General features: G+C 47.1%; 1 protein-coding gene and 1 long non-coding RNA gene across 5 annotated transcripts in view; one reads left to right on the top strand and one right to left on the bottom strand.

Moving 5' to 3' along the window:
* Positions 1 to 21,486, top strand: part of Ppp2r2d (protein phosphatase 2 regulatory subunit Bdelta) — a 37,603-nt gene that overhangs the window by 7,678 nt on the left and 8,439 nt on the right. Inside the window, exons 1-5 of one of the 4 annotated variants that reach the window (XM_040272208.2) lie at positions 7,260 to 7,332; positions 14,112 to 14,209; positions 17,486 to 17,651; positions 18,033 to 18,145; positions 20,741 to 20,918. In XM_040272208.2, the coding sequence (XP_040128142.1) occupies positions 7,275 to 7,332; positions 14,112 to 14,209; positions 17,486 to 17,651; positions 18,033 to 18,145; positions 20,741 to 20,918 (613 nt within the window). In that variant the 5' untranslated portion in view covers positions 7,260 to 7,274. Of the gene's footprint in view, positions 1 to 7,259; positions 7,333 to 10,831; positions 10,971 to 14,111; positions 14,210 to 17,485; positions 17,652 to 18,032; positions 18,146 to 20,740; positions 20,919 to 21,486 lie in introns of those variants that run through there. The other 3 variants (XM_021723392.3, XM_078024035.1, XM_078024039.1) reach the window with 3 other exon arrangements.
* On the bottom strand, positions 90 to 14,099 carry LOC144367498 (uncharacterized). The gene is made up of 2 exons (XR_013426942.1): positions 9,851 to 14,099; positions 90 to 9,746 (listed from the first exon to the last, which is right to left on the bottom strand). It is a non-coding gene; the product is annotated as an uncharacterized LOC144367498 (long non-coding RNA).

The following is a 21,486-nucleotide window of genomic DNA, read 5'->3' as shown; positions in this document are numbered from 1 at the left end:
GCCATGCATGTGGATATTTGGGTGCTGCCAAACAGCCCTAGAACTCAGCGCCAACTTAAGCTTTAATTCTTGTGGAGAACATCAGCCCGTTTACTTGGAATGATTTTATTTAAAACTGCAGAGGTGATAAACTGCAACTAATACAGAAATGCAGTTGTGTGAAGGCATGGACCGTGTTTATATTCTGCCATGTTGTGCGCCATACCCAGTGCAGCACTGGCACAAAGGAAGTGTCTTAATGACTTGGGAATCTTCGCTGAGTCAGCATACCTGCCCCAAATGTAGCAAATTCCCTAGTAACTCAGAATATTTGGGTGACAAAAACCAGATGTAGTTTAACCGATCTATCCATTTAAAAAGGGAGGTGAGGAGCTAGGTGTGGTGGCACACACCTGTGATCCCAGCTATTTACAAACTGAGGCAGGACAATCACAAGTATAAGGCCATCCTGGGCAACTCAGTAAGACCCTGTCTCTAAATAAAATTTTTCAACAATGGGAAGGAGAATAACTGAATGGTAGAGTGCTTATCTGACATGCTCAGGGCCTGGGTTTTAGTCTACAGTACTGCAAAAGGGCGGTGGAGACAAGTCAAAGAGTTAAAAACCCTGCAGGGATGGCATTAATAAGCAAAGCCAGCTTAATCAAAGCAATTTTAAAGGTTCAGTTTTTGTTAGACATTTCTTAAAAGAGTGTTTCATGTTTTGGAGGCAATTTGGTATTTCTCTGTCAAATTTTAGGTAAGAATCCACTTCCAGGAACCCTACAGGAGTGTGCCAGCCTTTCATAAAGAAGCACTGTGGCGTTGGCATTGCAGCATAAAATGAAGAAAGCCTAAATGCCTAAACACAGTGAAGCAGTGAGCTTGTGAGAGCAAAGGTTTGCGGCCTGTGCCTATTGGAAAGCAGTCTGGGACACTTGGGTGACAGTGCTTGCGTAACAGGGATCCCTGTAGAGCTCAAGTGGCTGTGAATGCCCGGGCCGAGGAGGTGACCAGGGGTCAGCGTCTGGACACCGGTGGGTGTGAGAAGGGAGGTCTTGGGGAGCGGCCTTTTGCTTTCTCCTGCACATCTCTCTGCCCTGATTCACACAGAGGTGCAGCATTTTTGTAGTAGTAGGGAGGAAAAGGTCCATTAGAGGAGGCAGAGCCTGGCTTGACCACAGCTCAGAAGAGGATGGTTTCCTTGCTCTTGCTGTGACCACCTAGGGATGGTTCATTTGGTTGACCAGTCTACCTTCTGTTTGGTGGCTCTCTTAACTGCTTCAGGCTGCCATTCTTCATGTTCAAAAATATATTAAACTTTTTTTTTCTCAGTTGTACTTGTTTTCCAGGTATCTAGGACGACAAAGTAGATATCCATAAGTGTTCATTGCAGGTGCTCTAGTGCCACAGCTAGATTTAAAATAGACCCCAGCTGAAAATTGTTACTCAGACGGGGAGGTGGATTCCTCTTGTCGGGGGTGCCGTTGTGGACACCCTGACTGCGTGAAACACTGGTGGCAGCTGCTTGGTTTTGCCTCTGCGGTGTAGTGTGTGCTGAAGTCTCATTCATTTCCCACGTCCCATCCTGATAGGCCCTATAGAATGCCTTAAAATAAGTAAGACCATGCACAAGTGTGCATACACACACATAATAGTAGCGGTAGTATAATGTAAATAAAAATGGACACCCATTTCTCAGTAGACTGCTGACAGATGGTCAGGGTTCCTTTAAGTAAAATGCACCACCAAAGTCCTCCATTTGCAGTTCCCCAGGCCCACTGTCTGTGCGTCTTCCTCTTAGCAGCAGTATCTGCTGTGATGTCCATACACAGCCTATCCCTGCTTTTGAATTGGTGCCCAGGTTACCTCTCATCCAGCAGAGGTGGCATGGGATCCCCTCCCTGAGCCTGCTGGTGTTTGTCCTCCCTTCTCCCTCGGGGTCTGTTCAGAGGGCACATTATGTGGATGATGCCTCTGTGTGTGGCACCCAAAGGAATGTTATCAGTCAGTTTTCAGAGGTAATCCTTAAAGCAGTACCAACCAAAATTATTGGTTTCTTCTGCTCTAGGATCCTGGCTAAGTTCAGCTGTGAAAATGGTGTCTTAATTTAAAACAGAGAACAGGAAAAGTTTTACTATTTTGATTTAGTTCTTGTTCGTGGAAGAATATGGACTTAAGTAGTGAAAGCAGTAATGGATTGGCATCTTGGGCTCATCTGTGTAGGGCTGCTCTGTGTTCTCTGTAAAGCACTGTCCCGAGTGAGATGTATCTAGGTATTGTTCAGGGTATAAACTGTCACTTTAGAAGGCCATTGAAATTACTGTTCAAATTACAAAAAATGTGCAGCTATAGATATATAGCTATATATAGTGGGTAGAGCCTGTGCCTCCGGTCATTTGCCCTGACCCCCTGTTCCTGGGGGCAGGTCAAGCTGGGGAGTGGGAGGGGAGCATACAGGCCCTACCACTGGAAGACAGTTGGTCCCTGGGATCCAACATCTGCATCTCATCCCCTTGACTTGTGATTGCGTGGCCTGCCCTCTTCCCTGACTTGCAAAGAGAAATCTTAACTGCTGTGTGTGTGTGTGTGTGTGTGTGTGTGTGTGTGTGTGTGTGTGTGTTTAGGTCTGTGAATTTTTTTAAGTTGTGATAAAATGTGCACAGCACATTTACCATGTGAAGTGTTCAGAGTGTCCAGCTCCGTGGTGTTAGAGTATCCAGTGCTGTGTGGCCGTCACTGCTTCCTGTGTTCACAGATTTTCACCATCCCCTACAGCATCTGCTCACTGAGTAATGACCCTCTTTCTTCTCTCTCCCTTCATCCCTGGCCCCAGTCTACCTTCTCTCTGGGTGAATTGGCTTTTTCCAGGACTCCGTAAGTGGAATTCTACAGTGATTGTCCCTCTTCTGACTTCACTATAATGTTTTCAAGGTCCACCCATGTTATAGCAGGTGTCAGGATTTCATTCCAGTTTTATTGTTTCATGGAAGAATTATATGTGGATTTTTTTTAAAGCAAGAGATAATGTTTTCAGCCTACTTTTGTTGTTTATGTTGCTTTTACTCATTTATACTTGTTAAATCTGTATTCTCAAACAATAAGTGTATTCCTGAAAAACTGTTCGGAAATTACACTCACATGCATTGAGTACCTAGCTTATTACTTTTTTCCCCCCTAAACTAAGTGATAATAAACTGCAAATTGATAATTGTTGCTTAAAGTTTGATAAAACCTTCTTGTTTTACTTTTTGCCTGATAATTTTGTCACATGATCAACCTACCTGTTTTAGAGTCTTTGTGATTGAGAACCTTAAGTTCTTAGAGTGTACGTATGTATGCCTAAGTAGTTAGTGCAAGGAAGGATTCAGGGTTGTGTGTGTTCCTGATGAAAACTAAGCAAAGATGGAGTTTAAGAGTCATTATTAGCAGTCTTGGTTTACTGGTATGATAGGCTGGGTTTAAAGATCATTTCCCAGATTGTGAGATTCATATTTCCCTTTTTGGTACCAGTTCTCAAAGTGATGATCCCCCCATGCATTGAAGAACTGCTGGTCCAGCCTTTCTGCTGGGGAATCCTTCTGCGGTGTCTGGGGGCGTGGCTTGTGTGTGGCCGGTCTGGGGCTTGGCTGTCCAGAAGCAGCCAGCTGTGCATCTTCTTACTGCTCAGGTGCCAGCCAGCAAGCGCCAAGACAGAGGGCGCTGCAGGGCTTCAGCAGTCCTCCCAGCGGGGCTCGAAGGAGTCCAGGTTGGCCCTGAACCTGTGCTCAGATGTGGGTGAGCATGGCCTGGCAGGGTTAATGGCAGGAGCAGCAGGAGAGGTAGAGAATGTGGGAGGGGTTGAAACGGGGTGGAATCAAATGAGGCCTGGGTGCTGGGCCAGTGAAAATCTGGGGACAGGGAACTGAGGGCTTAAGCTTTGATGAGAACACTTGAGAGTTCTCACTCACATAATCAGACTTGTGCCGAAAAGTGAAAATCACTCTGACTGCAGTGTGCCATTGGGGGCTGGAATCACTAGAGGCTTGTGGTTCAGTTGGAAAATTGTGCTTTTGATTTCCAAAAAGCCTGAGGAATGTGTCAGTGGTGTTTCGGGGACACTGACCTGCTGTTGATGTGCATCACCCTCAGGTTCTTGTTTTCCAAAGAATCTCCAAGCATGAAATGACGACATACCCTCGATGTGATTCAGATCACTTAATGTTTGATGCAGCCAGAAAGCCTTTTGAATCAAGACTTTCTCACTTTTCAGCATAGGATGGGGAGAAATAGTGTGCAACATTTTATATAAATCGGGTTTTCCTGGAAAACTGTGGTTAAACCTATGATAGGCTTTAATGGCAGAGGGTAAATCTGGTTTCCTGAATCTTGAAGTCAATTGCATTGGTTGGACGAGACTTCTCATTATGGAATGATGGTTACACTAAATTTCCAAATTAGTTCCCCCACTGCTGCCATCATCTCCTTAGGAACACACTTGCACAGTGGCCAGAGGACAAAGCCTGTTTAGGTTTCAAGAGAAAATAAATTTGAAGTAGTGTTTTGGTGAAAACAGATTTATAGCCAGGGATTTTGTTTAGGAAAAACAAAATAGTTTGGTCAACTTTTAGAATGTGTTTTGAGAAAGGTTGTAAGTTCTCAGCCCTTTCAATTACTTGACTCATTTTTAAGGTGCAGTTGTTTATACCAGCTTTATTGAGATGCGAGTGACAGCTGTTAGAAATAACAAAGTACTCAAGAAATCAAACACATGCTCAGAAGTGGGCGGGCCAGGCAACCCTTTACTTCTGCAGAAGGGTGCACTCCCAAAGGGATCTGAGAGCAAACACACCTGGGCGGGCAGTCTGCCAGCATCTAACCCTACATACAGCCCCTCGCTCCTGATAGAAAGAGCTAGAGGGGCAGGGCAGGGGCACAATCTGTGTGATCAGCTGGTTTTAGAATTAGAGTGGGCAAAAAGTTAGCCCTTTGAACCCGATGAAAGCTGAATACTAGATTTTGGAAATGGACTACCAGACTGTCTGTTTCTCACATTGGAGAGGCCCTTCCTTTAAAGTGTTAGTGAATGGTTCTCTAGTATGTTCGCAGCCCTCAGAACTCTTGAATTTCAGAACATTTCATCCTCCCCCAAAGAAATCCAGTAGTAGTCCCTCCCCACCCACCCCCACAACCACTGGCCTCCTGTTTCTGTGGATTTGCTATTCTGGACTCTTCAAATGAACGGAGTCGTGTAAGATGTGGCCTTTTACGTTTGGCTGCTCCAGTGAGTTTTCAAGGTTCACCCATGTTGTAGCATTGTCAGTAGTCGTAGATTAGATAGACAGCCATCTGTCAGTCAGTGGGTGGCCCCACCTGGGTCTGTTAGGAATGCTGCTGCTGTGCACATTCTGCAAGTCTCTGGAGACGTGTGTCAGTTCTTTTGTCATAACCTAGGCATGGAATTGCTTGGTCATAGGGTGGCTTTGTGTTGAGCACTTGAAGAATCTACCCAGCTGTTTTACGTTCCCACCATCAGTGTACGAGGGTCCCACTTTCTCCACGTCCTCCCCGACCGTTGTTATTGTCTGTGTTTAGTTTTAGCTATTCTAACAGTTGTGAAGTGGTATCTTACAGTTTTGACTTGTATTGCCCTAGTAATTAATGATGTCAAGCAATATTTCCTGTACTTATTGGACTTTTGATTGACTTCTTTGGAAAAAACATCTATCCAAATACCCATTTTTAAATTGAGTTTATTGTTGAGTTGTTTAGTTCTAAAACATTAATGTTTTCTGGATATAAGTCCCTTATTGTGTAAATGATTTGCAATTTTTTTTTCATTCTGCAAGTTGTCTTTCCATTCTCAATGGTATCCTTATGCACAAGAATTTTAATTATAATGATGTCCAGTTTATCTGTTTTTTTCACTTGTTATTTATGCTGTTAATGTCCTATTTTAGAAACTGTTGCCTAATTATAAATCTGATTTTCTTCTGTTTTTCATCTAAAAGTTGTATAGCTTCAGTGCCTATATTCATGCTTTTATTAAATACATTCACATAGTTTTGTGTGTGTGTGTGTGTGTGTGTGTGTATATATATATATATATATATATATATATATATATATATATCATAAATAAACATGGCGCTTCTTTCCTTTAGTGTGGGTATTTGGCTGTCTCAGCTCCAATCATTGAAATATCATTTTCCCATTGAATAGTCTTGTTAAAAATCAGATATGTCTGTCCTTATGCCATTTCCACACTGTCGTAACTCTTGTAGCTTTCTAGTGAGTTTTGAAATCAAGAGTGTGACTTCTCTAACCTTGTTCTTTTTAAAGGTTGTTCTGGCTGTTCTTGAACCCTTGAATTTACATTTTAAAATGAGCTTTCCACTCACTTTCTGTAAAAAGACAGTGAGTGGGCCACTGGGGATGTTACATAACCCTGACTCTAATCAGTTTAGGAAATATTGCCATCTTAACCTGAAGTCCTCCAGTTCATGAACGTGGGATGCCTTTCCATATATTCAGTTTTCTTTTTTTCTTTCTTTCTCTCTTTTTTTTTTTTTTGACAGTACTTTGGAGTGTTCATTGCACAAACCTCATAATTCTTTGATTAAATTTATTCTTCAGAATTTTATTATTTTTGATGTAGTGTAAGTGAAATTGTGTTCTTGTGTTTGTATTGTTCATTGCTAATTTTCAAAAATAAAATTGACTTTGTGTCCTGCATCTTTGCTGAACTTGTATAGGTGCTGGTGGCTTCGTGGCTGACCCAGGGTTCTCTGTGAACAAGACTGGGTTTCTGAAGGAGCCTGAGTGCTGGGGTGGCTACGTTGCCAGGGCAAACGTCCTGGTTTCCGGTCCGAGCCCAGGAGAGCATGGACCGCTGTGGTCAGATGCTCACCACCAAGCAGGAGGCTCCCTGAGGGCCTTTTCTCCACTGGTGGAGCGTGAGGTGTTTATCACTGAAGGGTTGGAGTTGCCTAGTTCTTAGTCGGCATCTGTTGAATGACTGTGGGGTTTGACCTGGAGTTGTGTGCAAGTGGGGAATTGTGTGAAACTGATCTTTTGTTCTAGGAGATGACTTACTTTTGTTTTTATTAAAATATTCTTTTGTAGCAGAGTAACTCAACAGTTGTCCTTCTTGGTTTTCTCATCTTAGGACAACCCATCATACAACTTTTGTTTGACCGAACTATTCAGAATTGATAGCAGCCTCACCAAAAAAATAAAATAAAATTTAGATTCTTCTGCTTTGTCATAATATGGAGAAACTTCATTTGGAGATTACAGTGATCCTGTGTACAGCTATGCAGTTCCTCTTACCCAGCTGGTTGCTATGTGTGTTTGGTGCAGGCTTTAGAGCAGGTATGTCAGTGTTTGTGGTTTCTGAACAAAGATGGTGCTCGTCTTGGGGTGATCTGCCCTAAAAGACATACTTAGATAAGATGCAGAGTTGCATGCCAGTTAACCCAGCAACTCAGGAGGCTGAAGCAGGAGGATCCCAAGTTTGAGGCCAGCCTCAGCAACTTATCAAAACCCTGTCTCAAAATTAAAAATAAAGGTGCTGGGGATGTGGCTCAAGCGGTAGTGCCCTGGCCTGGCATGCGTGCGGCCTGGGTTCGAACCTCAGCACCACATACAAACAAAGATGTTGTGTCCGCCGAAAATTAAAAAATAAATATTAAAAAATTCTTTAAAAAAAATTAAAAATAAAAAGGGCTGGGGGTGTAGCTCAGTGGTAGAGCACCCTGAGATCAATTCCCTAGTACTGGGGGGATAAAACATACTTAGAAACTGTTGGTCTGTCTACTGATGGAACTTTCCCAATTTCCTTCACGTCACTGTATAACATCCAGAGCATTTCATGGTGGCACCCGTTGAACACATGGAGGTTCGCCAAGCCTCATGTCTGCAAGCAGAGACACTCCTTGTTCTGGATATGTAATAAGTTCCTCTTACAGAACTCGTGTGAGCAGGAACTTTCAGTGTTTTGTGTTTGTGTGTTTGTTTTTTGAAATTTCGTGAGTTACCTGTAAGACCCTTCAGTTTACGTACAGTCTGGTACATGCTGCAGAGCATAGGTTGTCGGCCTCACCCTTGGCCCACAGAGAAGAGAGAAGGCAGAGTTGGAGTGGCTGAGCTTGCTGGGTGGGCGGTGAGGACAGCCTGGGGACTGGGGAATGAGTCTCAGGGCTTGTTTGATTACTTAAGGTGGGGGGTGGCATTTTCTCCTGGAGATGGGAGTGACCTACAAGAGTAAGGGGGGAGGTGCAGGGTGGGGTGCCCTGGGACCATGTCCTTGAGGGGCAGGTAGGACTCCCTTGCCACAGAAGTGAGGGACCATGCTGCTGCAGGCCTTGTGTGGTGGTGGAGGATACGGTGGTTCTTTTCTGTAAACTTTGATTTTTCAGTGAAATAAGCAGGAAGTGAGTTGGGTGGCTAGGGTGTAGGGATTGGGGGAGGAAGAAGAAAAGGGTGAGATGCTCATTGGGAGGTGGGGGCGGAGCAGTGCTCCAGGGGCACCCAGAGGCCCCAGGAGAGTCTCAGGGTTGAGCAGGTTGGACAGTGCTTTGAAGAGCCACCGCCTGGACTTGCCAGGCCTCAGAGCAGGGAAACGCAGGGAGTGTTAGAGGAGAGGAAAGGCTGGGAGCAGACTAGGGTCAGCAGATCCACGTGGGCACAAGAGTCCAGGTGGAGTGACTAACATGGGAAGGACTAGGGGAGACCTGGCTGCTTATGGAAATATGATGATGTGCAAACGGACATGGTGCCCAGCATGCACCAGTGAGCTTCACGGAGTTCAGGAGCTTTGCCCGCAGAGTGAGAGCCCATTACTTGAAGTGCATCAAGGCCTCAGGCCCTTCCCTCCCAGCTCTGCCCTGTGGGCCCCTTTTCCTGGTGCTGAAGGTGATGAAAGTGGAGCTGTTCTGCGCACACCCTGAGCACTGTCTTCCTGATGGCAAGAGGTTGCTGCTGTGTGGGGTTCCACTGTGAGAGTCTGCCACGGCTTGTGCACGTCTTTTTACTCCCTGTGAACACCTTGCCTGGTTTCAGTGCGACACATATGCTGATCGGGTGGCCGTGTGTCTGGGTGGGTTTTCCAGGTTCTGGGATAAGCATGTTGGGCTTTATTGGATATTGCCAGAGAGCTTTCAAAAAGGCCGTGCGGATTCCCAATGCCAGGAGCAGTCCAAGGATTTGATGTGGTCTGGTTTCCACCCTTTCTGATGACTGCATGATGTTGTCTCAGCGTGGCTCTTACTTGCCTTTCCCTGGCAGCTGAAGGGGTTGCAACCATTTCACATGCTTGTTGACCTAAAATGGCCTTGAGGACACCCTGCAGGGAAGTGAGTAGAGGCTGGTAGGAGTGAGGCAATGTAGGACTCGGCCCCCACAGTCCTGCCGAGGGCTGTTTGGGTCCTCAGAGTTGCCTTTGTGTCAGGAACTACTTGGGCACTTGCCAAGATGCGTGTGGAAATAACCACTCAAGCCAGCTAGAGAGGATAAGGAGGAGATGAAACTGACAGAGACTGGTACCTCTCATCTGTCATGGGTTCATTTCATGCTGACAATGACTTGGTGACTAGGTTATCAGTCCTATACTGTGTCTTTACTGCTTTGGTAAATAGATTGATGGTGGTAGCAGAATGATGATGTTGCCTTTGTGTTTTTAAGCTAAGTCTTCATCTGCTGTGGAGGCTGGACTTGAGGGGAGCCCAGAGGCTGCTGCAGTAAAGCAGCCAGATGGGAAGTTGGACTTGGAGTGGTGGCAGGAGAGTCTGAGCCAAGTAGAGAAAAAGAAATATTCACACTTATATTTCATTTTGAAAATCCTAATAGTTTGAAAAAGTATGGACTAATACACCAAACACCGTATACTTACCCCAAAGTTCACCACTAGCATGCTCTGATCCTTCTCCTCTTGGCTTCAGGATCTGGAGATGATGCACAACTCCTGAGGCTCTGACAGTTCCCTGCTTTCATTCTGCTATACCCCCATGCCGTCTTCCAATGTGCCCCCTTTCCCTGCCACCACACCTCCTTATTTTTCCACTCTTAGAACTTGGACCCAGGGTTCAACTCAGTGCCTTGAAGTGTCCCCTAAAACTTGGGGGTGGGAACCTGAATTGACAGTGCTCAGCATGGGAAGTGTCTGCAACAGGGGCTCCCTCCCTGTTAACCCTGGGGCCAGCAGGGGGCACATATCATCTCTCTCATGCCTCATGGAGCAGATGCAGTCTGCTGAGCTGTAGTGTTGCACCCATGTTCATAGTCTGCTGCTTTTGCCGTGTGCAGCCCCTGCTCTGCCCAGGGAGGTACCTGCTGCCCTTGCCCAGCTCTCCTGCTCTGCATCTCCATGCACTCTTCCCTTCCCCTTGCTTGCCACAGATATGACTTGGTATTATTTCTTTTATATTTTTATAAACAGAGTCTTGTTAACTTGCCCAGGCTGGCCTTGAACTTGTGATTCTCCTGTTCAACCTCCAGAGTAGAGTAGTGAGGATATTGGGTGTGATCACTATGCCTGGCTCTCATCCTTTAAAAATCCCAGAGGTTTTATTTCCCTGTTGAGTCCTTCCTGCTCCCTGTGCACATTCCTTTCCACCTGCTCCTCCTCGCCCGCCCCGCTGCAGGCTGTGAAGCATTCTCAGCAGCTCTTACTTCAAGTAATAGGCTCACACACTGGTCTCCTGGTTTTGACACTAAGGATGGCTTCCTGTGGGGTGGCTGGTGAGCTAGGTTCTTACTAGCATCACCTTCAACCTAAATGTACCCCCAGATCAGGAGCCAAGAGAATGCTGTTACCGAGAGTTTTACGTCTATATGTGGCTGTACAAGTACAGTCCATTAGTGAGCCGCTGCATGTCTCTTTTTTCATATGAGCTTTTGTTTTCCTAGAGCTGTGATTGCCCTGTTTTTTCCCAGGATTAGTTCTGTGTGCCTTTTGCAAAGGACAGCTCATCTGCCAGATGATCTTGCAGCTCTTCCTCCCCCAGAGAGAGGTGAGTCCCTCCAGCCAGTCTCCTCCCCCTGGCCACTGCTCCCTGGCAGAGTCCATGCCACACTGCCCATATCCTGGGACTTTCTTCACTGTTTTTTTGGAAGACCATTCCCTGATCTTCCTCTCTGTTAATTTTCTCTTATTTTGACAAATTGTGGCTTCCAGCAGTTTTCTGCGAAAGGGTTTTGTTTTGATTCTGCTTTTTGAAAACATGTTTACTCCTTCCTCAACCTTGATTGAAAATTCAGCTAGTATGGAATACATGCTGAAATTATTTTTCTTGGGCTCCTAGGAGAGGCTGATGCGCTTGGTCTCCTGTGTGATGCCATTGGGTGTTTCCCTTTTGTACGCGACATCTGTGTCCTCTGAGGTTGGTACGTAGGTGTCCTGGGCTGCCAGTTCCTCAGCAGAGCTGGTGGTCATCTAAGTCAGCTGGAGACCTTGTGCTCAGCCCAGGAGGCTCTGGTATAACCCCTGGCTACTTTTCCTTCCTTTTCTTTGTTGGCTTCTAGAGCTCGTCACTTGAGTGATGGGCCCCCGAACCCCATCCTGGTTCTTTTACTTCCTGCCATCCATCTCTTGTACTCCACCCTGGAGAAGAGTGTTGTGGTTTTTATTTTTGTTGCTCCTGTTTGGATTTTAGCTGATGCTTCCTGCCATTTCCTTTCTCACAGCAGGCTGCTCAGCCTTAGGGAACCCCATTGGTTGTTGTGGCTGAAATAGGCCCAGTAGCAGCTGGTGCTGTGCCAGCCTCCACCTCTTCTGTCTGGCAGAGGTGAGAGTAGCCCTGCCTCGCTGTCTGCTGTGAGGCTCACCGGGTAGTGTGCCACAGCTCCCTAAAACATCCACAGTGTGTGTGTGCTCTTGTACAGTGCCCTGTCTCCTGCATGTCTGTGATGCTGGTGCTTCTGGTCTGTGTCTGAGAGTGGAGTTACTGGGCGGTGGGCATTGGGCCAGGATCCCAAACAGATTGCAGTTTAAGGCCTTTTCTTTTGGGCTTTGCATTTCAGAGAAGTCTCAGGGTGGTGGGGATGCTGAACTCCTGGCAGCCAGCATCTGAGCAGCAGGAAATGGCAAGAGCACTGTTCCCACCTAGCAGGGTAGGGTGGAGTCGGGTGTACCCTGCAGTTCTGCACACCTCCTGCAGCTCCACACCCACTCCTCCCTGCTGTCCTCCACAGTCCTTGAAGCAGCCTCACAAGAATGCCTTCAGCTTTCTTTTGACCCCTGGATTGGGGCAGGAAAGGGACAGGAATTCACCCACAGTCGTGTTCTCCTGGAAGTGTGGGCTGGCCCACAGGGTGCTGGGGATGGCCATGGTTCTGAGGGGAGCTGAACATTTAGCAGGACTTTTGGCATCAGCCAGATGACCATCTTACAGCCCTGCCCCAGAGCTTTGGGCTGCCGCAGTGGAGCAGCTCTCTGAGTAGACCTGATGCCACCCTGGGATGGCCAGGGGGTACCAGGGGTTGCTGCGGGTGGACTCCAGTAGAAAAAGGAGGCAGAATTGACTCCCACCAAAGTATGTGGTGGTTTTGGGTTTTGAATTCCAGCCGGGTGCCCTGCACAGTACCACAGTTATACTTTTAGCCTGTTGCATTTGTAAAACAAAAAAAAATATAAAAAATCAGATCAAATTGATGACTGATAATTTATATCTTTCTGGTTTTGTAATTTGTTGCCATTTAGTTTGTATGTTTATTTTGGTTTTAGACCTTGTAAAAAGAGATTATTTCTAAGTTTAGGCCCATGCATATTTACGGAGCTTAATGAAAATCATTTCTCGGCACTGACAGCCGAGGGATTTCTCTTTTAAAAGATTCAGTTCTTTATAATTAAATTTGAAAATCACTAACAGAACACCATTAATTATATAATATTGTATATCTTCTGGGTATAAATGACATAGATTTAGTCTCTTTTAATCCAGTACAGAAAATTTTAGTTTTATTTAAGCAAATTAGGTTATTTAGAGTAATTTTAAGAGTGATAGGCTAGGAGTGCAGCTTGTGTAGAGTGCCTGCCTAGCATACGTGAGACCCTGGGTTCAGTTCCCAGCACTGCCTTCCCAAAAAAGAGGCAAATGCCTGTAATAAGAAGCAGCTAACCCTTTCCAGTCTAACTGAAGATTTCTTTAAAAAAGAAAGCAATCCCAGCAATGAAATTGAAGCCTTGAGGAGGGAACGGTGCTGATGCCGTCAGGCTGGCTCTGCAGTAAATGGCCCACTTTAGTGTTGGTGCTGACCTTTAAGAATGGTTTCCTAGTAAGGCCACCTGGTGGGGATTCTTCAGGTAGTCTAACCTCTGAGTCTGAGTCACAGTTACTAGTAGACGGACTGTTTCCAGCAGCCATGTATAAGTGTTTGTCTTTAAGGACATGCAGCTTTTGTGCTCCTGTGCACCATGGTGTGCTTAGCAGCTGCTCTGCACAACTGTGCATTGGTGCCCGGCAGACCCTGAAACTGCAGCTCTACTGGGTCAGATTTAGGGTCCAGTGGTGGCCACGGCACATGACACAGCCGAGCCACAGGGAGGCTGATTCCCCAGGAGCCACTGTGCAGAGGCAGGGACCCATGGTGTTTTTTTCTTTAGAGAGTGAACTGAGGGCCCTCCAGTGTGTGCCACGGTTCTCGCCTCCCGGGATCTCATGTGTTGTGGTGTGCTCTTGTCATTATCGAGGAGACTGGGGCTTTAGCTTTATTTAGTGAAATGGAACTTATTCTGTCTACAATGCTATCTTGTGCCCACGCCAACAAAATGGACTGCGTATGATGTTAAAACACTCCTATTGCTGCTGTGTAAGAATCCAGTTTATGTTAAAAAGTCAACATTGGGCATGTATTGTAAAGTTAGGCAGCATTCTTCTAGGACCAATCAGAGTTTTTCTCTTATTTTGTTTTCCTTTTAGAAAGTAATGTTCTAAATTTCTGCCCTATCTCCTTAAGTCAAGATAACCCAGTCTAGACAAATTCTGGTGTACCAGAGGACCAGGTATCGTCGGGCCACTTGGTATTTAAAACTTTGCCATGACATTTTTGTTTCATCTGGGGAGAAAGTTTTACACATGTTTACCTTTCTTTTTATTTCTTTGTGACTCCTTCCAAAAAGACAATCTGTAATTTCTCCTGTATTTTATTGACAGCTGACATCATTTCAACTGTTGAATTTAATTACTCTGGAGATCTTCTTGCAACAGGAGACAAGGGCGGCAGAGTTGTTATTTTTCAGCGGGAACAAGAGGTCAGTAATATACAACCCTCAAACCAAATAAAATAATTCACACCTTCTTATCACTTACAAGAAAAGAAACACAGGCTGGGGTTGTGGCCTAACTTGTGTGAGGCACTACATCACATAAAGTTAATTAAATAAAATAGTCATTATGTCCATCTACAACTAAAGAAAAATATTTACATATTTGTTTAAAAATATTTAAGCAAACGAACAAACTTTCCCTCTGCTGCTTTTTAAAAACAGAAAAAGAAAGGAAGCAATCATTTTCTCAGTATCCAGTTCCTTTACCCTCAGTTCCCTCACATTGGCTGGTGCACACAAACCTTGCCTAGGGACCAGTGGAGAGATCTGCCTCCCACGGCAAGCCCCCGAGTCCCTGCTGCCTTCAGCTGGAGTAGGGAGAATCCTAAGCAAGGACCAGAGGAGGGAGGTAGAGGGCCATGGTGTTTGGAACATGTGACTTCCTGCCGTCCTAGGGTTCTGACCCGCTCCCACCGCACTTGCTGCGGAGGACCCGGTGGAGTGTAGATCCTCTCGGTAGAGGTGAAGGGCACTCCCTGAAGCCCCTGGAGGCTTCCCTGGCCTTCAGGGAGGAGCGCACAGGTGGACCCACTCTCAAGGGCTGGTTTCTGGGTCACTTCTGTGAGGAATACTTCTTCACACATGAGAGCATGGGAAATAGGCCCAGGCCCTGCCTGCCACCCATCCTGCCCCCACCCTGGCATTTCTGGTGGCCTCAGGAGGGTTCTTGTGACCAGCAAGGCAGCAGGGCTGTTGTGTGCTGCACAGCCACCATGTGCCAGGCTGCACGCTGTCTGTAAGGGTAGGTCTTGTGTTTTCCCAGCAGGTTATGAGATAATCCTTTACCTTCCTGTCATCTCCCCGGGGAGCAAAGCTTTTTTTGGAATTTGACATAAAAATCAGACATCTTGTTCTAAAATGGATTGCATTTTAAGCCCTTGGCTGAGGTATGTTGAGTCACCCAGGAGCAGCGTCTCTACAGATGTTGCCCTGTGGTGCCCTGGTCCAGTATAGCTGGGTAAACCCTGGCAACTTGTTTTCTTCTGTCTTCATGCTGTGGATTCCCGAAGAAGGGCTGTTTGCTCTCTCCCTGGCTCTGGTAGGGCAGCTGAGAAGCTGGAGTGGCCAGTAGCTAAGCCGCCACCCCTCAGCTCAGAGGTGTCCAGATGTACGTCCTGGTTTAGAGCAGGAGTCAGGCTCCTCGCTAGGGACCTGTTGAGACACTCTGGCCTCCAGGACGGTGGACGGTAAGGGAGCAATCTGGCAGTGCGAAAAGGACGAGCCCTCCTATAGGTTGTCTCTTGGGGAGCCCCCATGTGAGAGGAAGGCGGCTCTGTTTAATGGTGTGTGTCTGCAGTCTGCCCAGCATGCAGCTCCACCCTGCAGAAGCAGATCTGCGCACTGCATGCAGTTAAGTCAGAACCCTGCTCTCCACCCAGCACCCCTTCCTGTTTGCCCCAGCCCCCTGAAGACTTCCCTTAGAACCCTTCTCCCTGGGTAAGGGAGGAGGTCTCTATAGGGCCTTGGGACTGCTGGGCCACCTTGGGCTTTGGCAGTTTGTGAGGGTCGAGGGAGGTCGTGGTGGGGTCACAATGCTGTTCTGGGTCCTGGTCAGAGTGGCTCAGGCAGCAGACACTGCTGATTTTTCTTGGCATGGGACCGACTTGTTGGTGCAGATCTTTATTTTGAAATAATAGTTTTGTTGTTTTCCTTTGTAAGTCGGAACCATCTGTTGATAGACTGTGCTTTCTTCTAGAGGAGTGAGGCCTGGCCAGGAGGGAGAGCTGAGTGGATTAGCCTATCACAGCACACTGGGGAAAGCCACCTGGTGAGGGGCTTCCAGCTCCCACCAGCAAGCCCTGGATTCAGGGCTGCGCAGGACGTGGCGCTCAGCAAGGGAGAGGTTCAGGTGGTTTGGGGGATGCCTTCTCATAATATTTGATCATAATTCAGAAATATAAAGAAGTGCCCATCTTGACATAAAGATTTGTTGAGTTCCCGTTCCTTGGGATACAGACTAAAGTGCCAAAATGTAGAATTTTTAGGTATGGATTGTAGAGCAAGAATTAAACAAAAGACAGGGTATAGCTCAGAGGCTTGCCTGACATGTGAGGTCCTGGGTTCTGTCCCCAGTACTGGAAAAGGGGGAAAATACAGGAAATACTCAGGCTGCAAATGACACTTTATGGTACCCACTTCAGTGCCCCTGGCCCCCATCTCCCTGAATGCCCCTGCCCTCCCACAGTTACCAGGTCTTGGAAGGTGGCATGTGTCTTCTCAAGCACGTTTTCTCTCTACTGTGACCTGTAGAACTGCTCTGTGTGTTTCAGTTCTCATAAGCAGCACCTCACCGGGGACATCTTTGTGTAGAGCTTGTCCGAGGGTCTCTGTGCTTTCCTGCTGTGTGGTTTGCCTGGATGGCTCTGCCGCTGCCACGGTGTGTGTGCTGTGTCTGAGTTACTGCCACAGAGCTGGCGTAGCCCCTGGCTCTGTTGGGCTCCTCTCCCACTGACTCGGGCCACTAGCACTGATCCTCTGCGGGCCTAGATGTCCACCTGGCAGGACAGAGGCAGGTAGGCAGCAGTTCACACTTAGGTATCCATCTAGGCGGGGTCTGCCAAATGGAGCCTGCTGCATATGCAGCCTGAACATGGAATAGAAGGGCTGGGAAATGCCTGTTTCTTTTCTCTGAGTACATTAATTCCGAATTTAATCTGTGTGAGATTTTTTTGACCCAGGATTGCCCCTTCTGCCCCATACTGAGGCTAGAACCCAGCAGCAAAGCCATCTCCACCTGCAGTAGACAGTAGGTGCACTCTCCCACTAGGCTGCATCCCCAGCCCTTTTTAAAATTTTGAGATAGAGACTTGCAAAGTTGCCAAAGCTGGCTTTGAACACATGATCCTCCAGCTGCAGGCACCCGAGTTGCTGGGATTATAGGCATATGCTGTTGTACCCAGTAACCCAGGGTTTTTGTTTTTGTTTTAACTTTTAAAAATGTTGCTGGGCACAGTAGCCATGCCTGTAATCCCAGCAGCTTGTGAGGCTGAGGCAGGAGGATTGCAGGTTCAAAGCCTGCCAAGCCAGCTTCAGTCACTTAGTGAGACCCTGTCTCAAAAAATAAGAAGGATTGGGGATGAGGTTCAGTGGTTAAGCAGCCCTGGGATTCAATACCCAGTACCATGGTGTTCACATTTGTATTGCCATGTTCTCGCCTGACTGGGCTTCACTCAGTAAAGTAGCTGTCATGTTTTCTTGCAGAATAAAATCCGCCCTCATTCCAGGGGAGAATATAATGTTTACAGTACCTTTCAAAGTCATGAACCAGAGTTCGACTATTTGAAAAGTCTAGAAATTGAGGAAAAGATTAATAAAATTAGGTGGCTGCCACAGCAGAATGCTGCTCATTTTCTACTGTCTACAAATGGTAAGAGTTTTTTATTTGAGTGACTGTTTGATTTAGAGTTTTGTTTTTAACCTTCTGTATATGTGGATTTCTTTTTTTCTAGAAATTGTTTCTGGCTTAAACTTTTGGAAGAGTAAATTATCAGCCACAGTGGCAAGTGATAAGTTAAAGATTCAAAATGTGCCCCCCAACAACCAATACTGCGTCCACCACTCTGCACATGTGTCTGCATTTTTATTTTACCAAGAAAAATGTTCATCTATAATTGGAAATGTTCATATTTAAAGACCCCCCCCAGCCTAGATACCAACAGAACCTCAGTTTTCAGTATGATAACCTAAGTAATAGTGGTGCATGTTATGGTTTTTCTTTTAACATGAAGAATGAGGTTTTTATTTGCAGATAAAACTATTAAATTATGGAAAATAAGTGAACGGGATAAAAGAGCAGAAGGTTATAACTTGAAAGATGAAGATGGACGACTCCGAGACCCATTTAGAATCACAGCACTGCGGGTAGGTGCGCCCTCCGTTTTCTTTAGACTTCCCAGCCTCGTTACCTCAGCTGTCTGGCGAGCGCCGTGGATGGCACTGCCTTCTTGACCCAGGAGCTGCTCCTCGCGTAGCAGTCGCCTTCGTGTGTGTGTTCAAGGGGGGACTCTGCAGGTTTCCACCCAGGCAGAAGCGACATGCTGCTCAGAGGTACAGCTGAGGCACCAGGGAGAGTTCACACCCAGCCCCGTGGCAGAGCGCTTCCCTGGGGGCAGCTCAGGCTGCAGCCTGGACGTCGGACTGTGGGCCGAGGGTGCTCTGTGGGGTGTTCCTGGGGTTCCTGCTCAGGAGCTAAGGCACACGCTGCTGTTGCTGACTTTTTTGCATCAGGGTGTCCGTGAGCATCATTACTTCTAATCGTTAGATTCTCCCCTTACGTTTTGGTGCCCCCATGTGTAGTACGGAGTGACCATAATTCATCAGTTCCTGTACTAGACTTTTTTCATGTTTTGACATCTGTTTAGTTGCATAAACCTTAGAAATCTCAGTGTCTTGCATTGTTCTGGTTGAAGGGTGTCTTAAGACACAGGGCTTAAGCTGACTGGACTTGTGCCCAGATAAGACAGGGAAAGTGCTGCTGGGGGTGGAGCCCAGCCTCGGTACCAGGGGCTGCGGCTACTATTTAGAAAACCGCTGGCTGCTGATTTCTCAATGACGTTTAAGCCCTGGTTATATATACTCTTTCTCGTCAAAGAAATACTAGTTAATGAGCACATTCCAAATCAATGGTCAAGGGAGATCCCAGAAAGGGTGCTGTCCACAGATCCCCACCCCAACACACTCCAGGCCCCATTGGGCATGCTTGCAGCTCAGAGTGGGCGTGGCCTGTTCTGGTGCCATTCTTGAACTGCACCAGGAGGGTGGTGACAGAGCAGCAAAGCCATCTCCACCTGCAGTAGACAGTAGGTGCAGCTGGGGTGAGAGCATCCCAAGCACAGTCCTCGAACTCCCTGCCTGTGATGCTGCTCCCTCATTTCCAGGGTCTTTGTTGAGGCTGGGGAAGGCAGTGTCATTTGCTCAGATCAGTTTATGGGAACTCAGATGTTCTGTTGAAAACGCCGGCGGTTTCTGATATGCCACGCTGCTGCAGGTGTATCCACCAAGCTACAGGAGTCATGTGGTGGCAGTCTCACTAGTGTTGAGGACCCATCACAGCCATCGTCAGTGCTCTCAGTCTTGTGAAGTAGGAGTTTGGGTGACACGGGTCATCCTAAGTCCTGTGCTGTCTGTCCCTCTCCCACCAGCTGTGTGTACAGCCCTCTCAGGAATCCATGTTGCTCCCAGTCAGACTCTGCACCACCCCAGAAGCTCACCTGCTTGTTTTGGAGAAACTGCAGGTCCTATGTGGCCCCTTTAATACCATCATCCTCAATAAAACCATACATGAGGAGCCACAGGAAACTGACGAGCACAGTTGTGAGGGTGCAGGGTCAGGGCCAGGGGGCTGTGTTTGTGAACCGAGGTCTGTATTAGACTCACAGAGGACTGTCACCTTGACTGAGCCTACCTGGGCAGGAACCCGAATGTCACTGTTTTAATTTTTTTCTTTGAGTGCCAGAAAAGGGACTTGATTACAAGAAGGACTCGGCATTATTAGTCTCCCTGTGTTCTGATCAGAGACTTGTCAGAGGGTCCTGGCACATGTGCTTTATTCCTGTGCACGTTAGAGCCGACACTCCTGTTCCTGGGAAATGAACCCAGGGCACTCCACCACTGAGCCACATCCCCAGACCTTTTTATTTTTTATTTTGAGACAGAGTCTCACTAAGTTGCCTTGGGCCTAAGTTGCTGAGGCTGATCTCAAATTTGTGATCCTCCTGCCTGAGCCTCCTAAGTAACTGGAATCATAGGTGTGCATTAGCACCCAGCTCCCTAGCTTATTTTTACAGAATTTGGGGAAGACTCAGATGAGAGATTTCTTCCTGCCTTCAGGGCTCCCTTCTGATGTCTGGTTACCAAAAAAAACAGACAACACTATTCCTCGACTTTCCTTTTGCTTGGTGAGGGTCAGGCCTGCATTCTTGCTTCTGTTCTTGGCGCAGTATGCTCTGGCCAGGCACCCTCCTCCTCCTCGTTTCTTTGGCACAGCAGCCTGTTTTTTGGAGCCCCTCAGGCACAACACTCAGCACAAGTATGGGGAGGGTGCCTTTGTGGCTTTTCTTCTTAACCTTCAAGTGAAGGGAGTGTACATGCCGAGAAACGCAGCTACTGTGGAAGTGACTAGCCCTGGGGTGCTCAGACTGGACATGCCACATACTAGCCCCAGATCAAGAAGGGGAGCAGCCTCAGCTCCTCTGAGGGGCCCACACGCGAGCACTGAGTGCAGCAGGAGAGGCTGTGCTCCAGCTGTAGGTGCTGGCACCGCAAGGATCTCCTTGCCTTCCAGGGTGGGCCACAGGGACACAGGTGTCCTCGGGACGTGGGGTGCCTGTGGCTGCAGTCCTGCTCGCTGGTCAGTTGGGGGTGTGGCTGGCCCTACCGTAGATCTGTCCCATACCTGCTTTACTCTTACACTACCATGACCCTTGTTTTGAATTCCTATTTCCTTCCATTTTTTAGGTTCCAATACTGAAGCCCATGGACCTCATGGTAGAAGCAAGCCCACGACGAATTTTTGCAAATGCTCATACGTATCATATAAATTCCATTTCAGTAAATAGTGATCATGAAACGTATCTTTCTGCAGATGACCTGAGAATTAACCTGTGGCATTTAGAAATCACAGATAGAAGTTTTAGTATCCTTCACTAGGCGGTGATCTCTGCGTTTCCCTAGGGGTGGTTCAGTCGTTTTCATGTGCACTTGTCTTCATGTAGCTCAGCACTGATCTTTGAAAGACAGTTTCCTTCCCTAATAGCCTGTGAAGAAGTTCTCAGAAATATAAACTTCCCCCTGTCTTGGGGAAGTGCTCTGTAGGGGATTGACCTGAAGCCCATGGCCCACCTGATTCTGTCAGAGGCAATTTTAAACAGAGTGTATTTGAAAAATCAGTGTTGTGGTTTTTCTTTTAAATTTACAAATGGTAAGAGTAGAAAATAAAACTCTGATTAGAATTCTCACATTCAGCCCCAGGTGAGAACTTTGAGCCCTTAGTGGCGTGACAACTCTCCTACCTTGGCCTCCTGGTATGGCCATCCCCTATATGTATCTCATGCCTCCTGCCCTCTGAAGAACTGCCCAGAGCCTGCCTGTGGCTGGCAGGAGCTCAGGGCACTATTTGCTGGCTGGTCACTGTCAGGGGGCTGCCCTGCGTTGCCCCACCATCACATGAGTCTCCCCGAGAGGTCTCTGGGGTCCTTGCTCCC

This window comes from Ictidomys tridecemlineatus, chromosome 1 (genome assembly GCF_052094955.1).
Source record: "Ictidomys tridecemlineatus isolate mIctTri1 chromosome 1, mIctTri1.hap1, whole genome shotgun sequence".
NCBI lineage: Eukaryota > Metazoa > Chordata > Mammalia > Rodentia > Sciuridae > Ictidomys > Ictidomys tridecemlineatus.
This window is presented reverse-complemented; position numbering and strand designations above follow the sequence as displayed.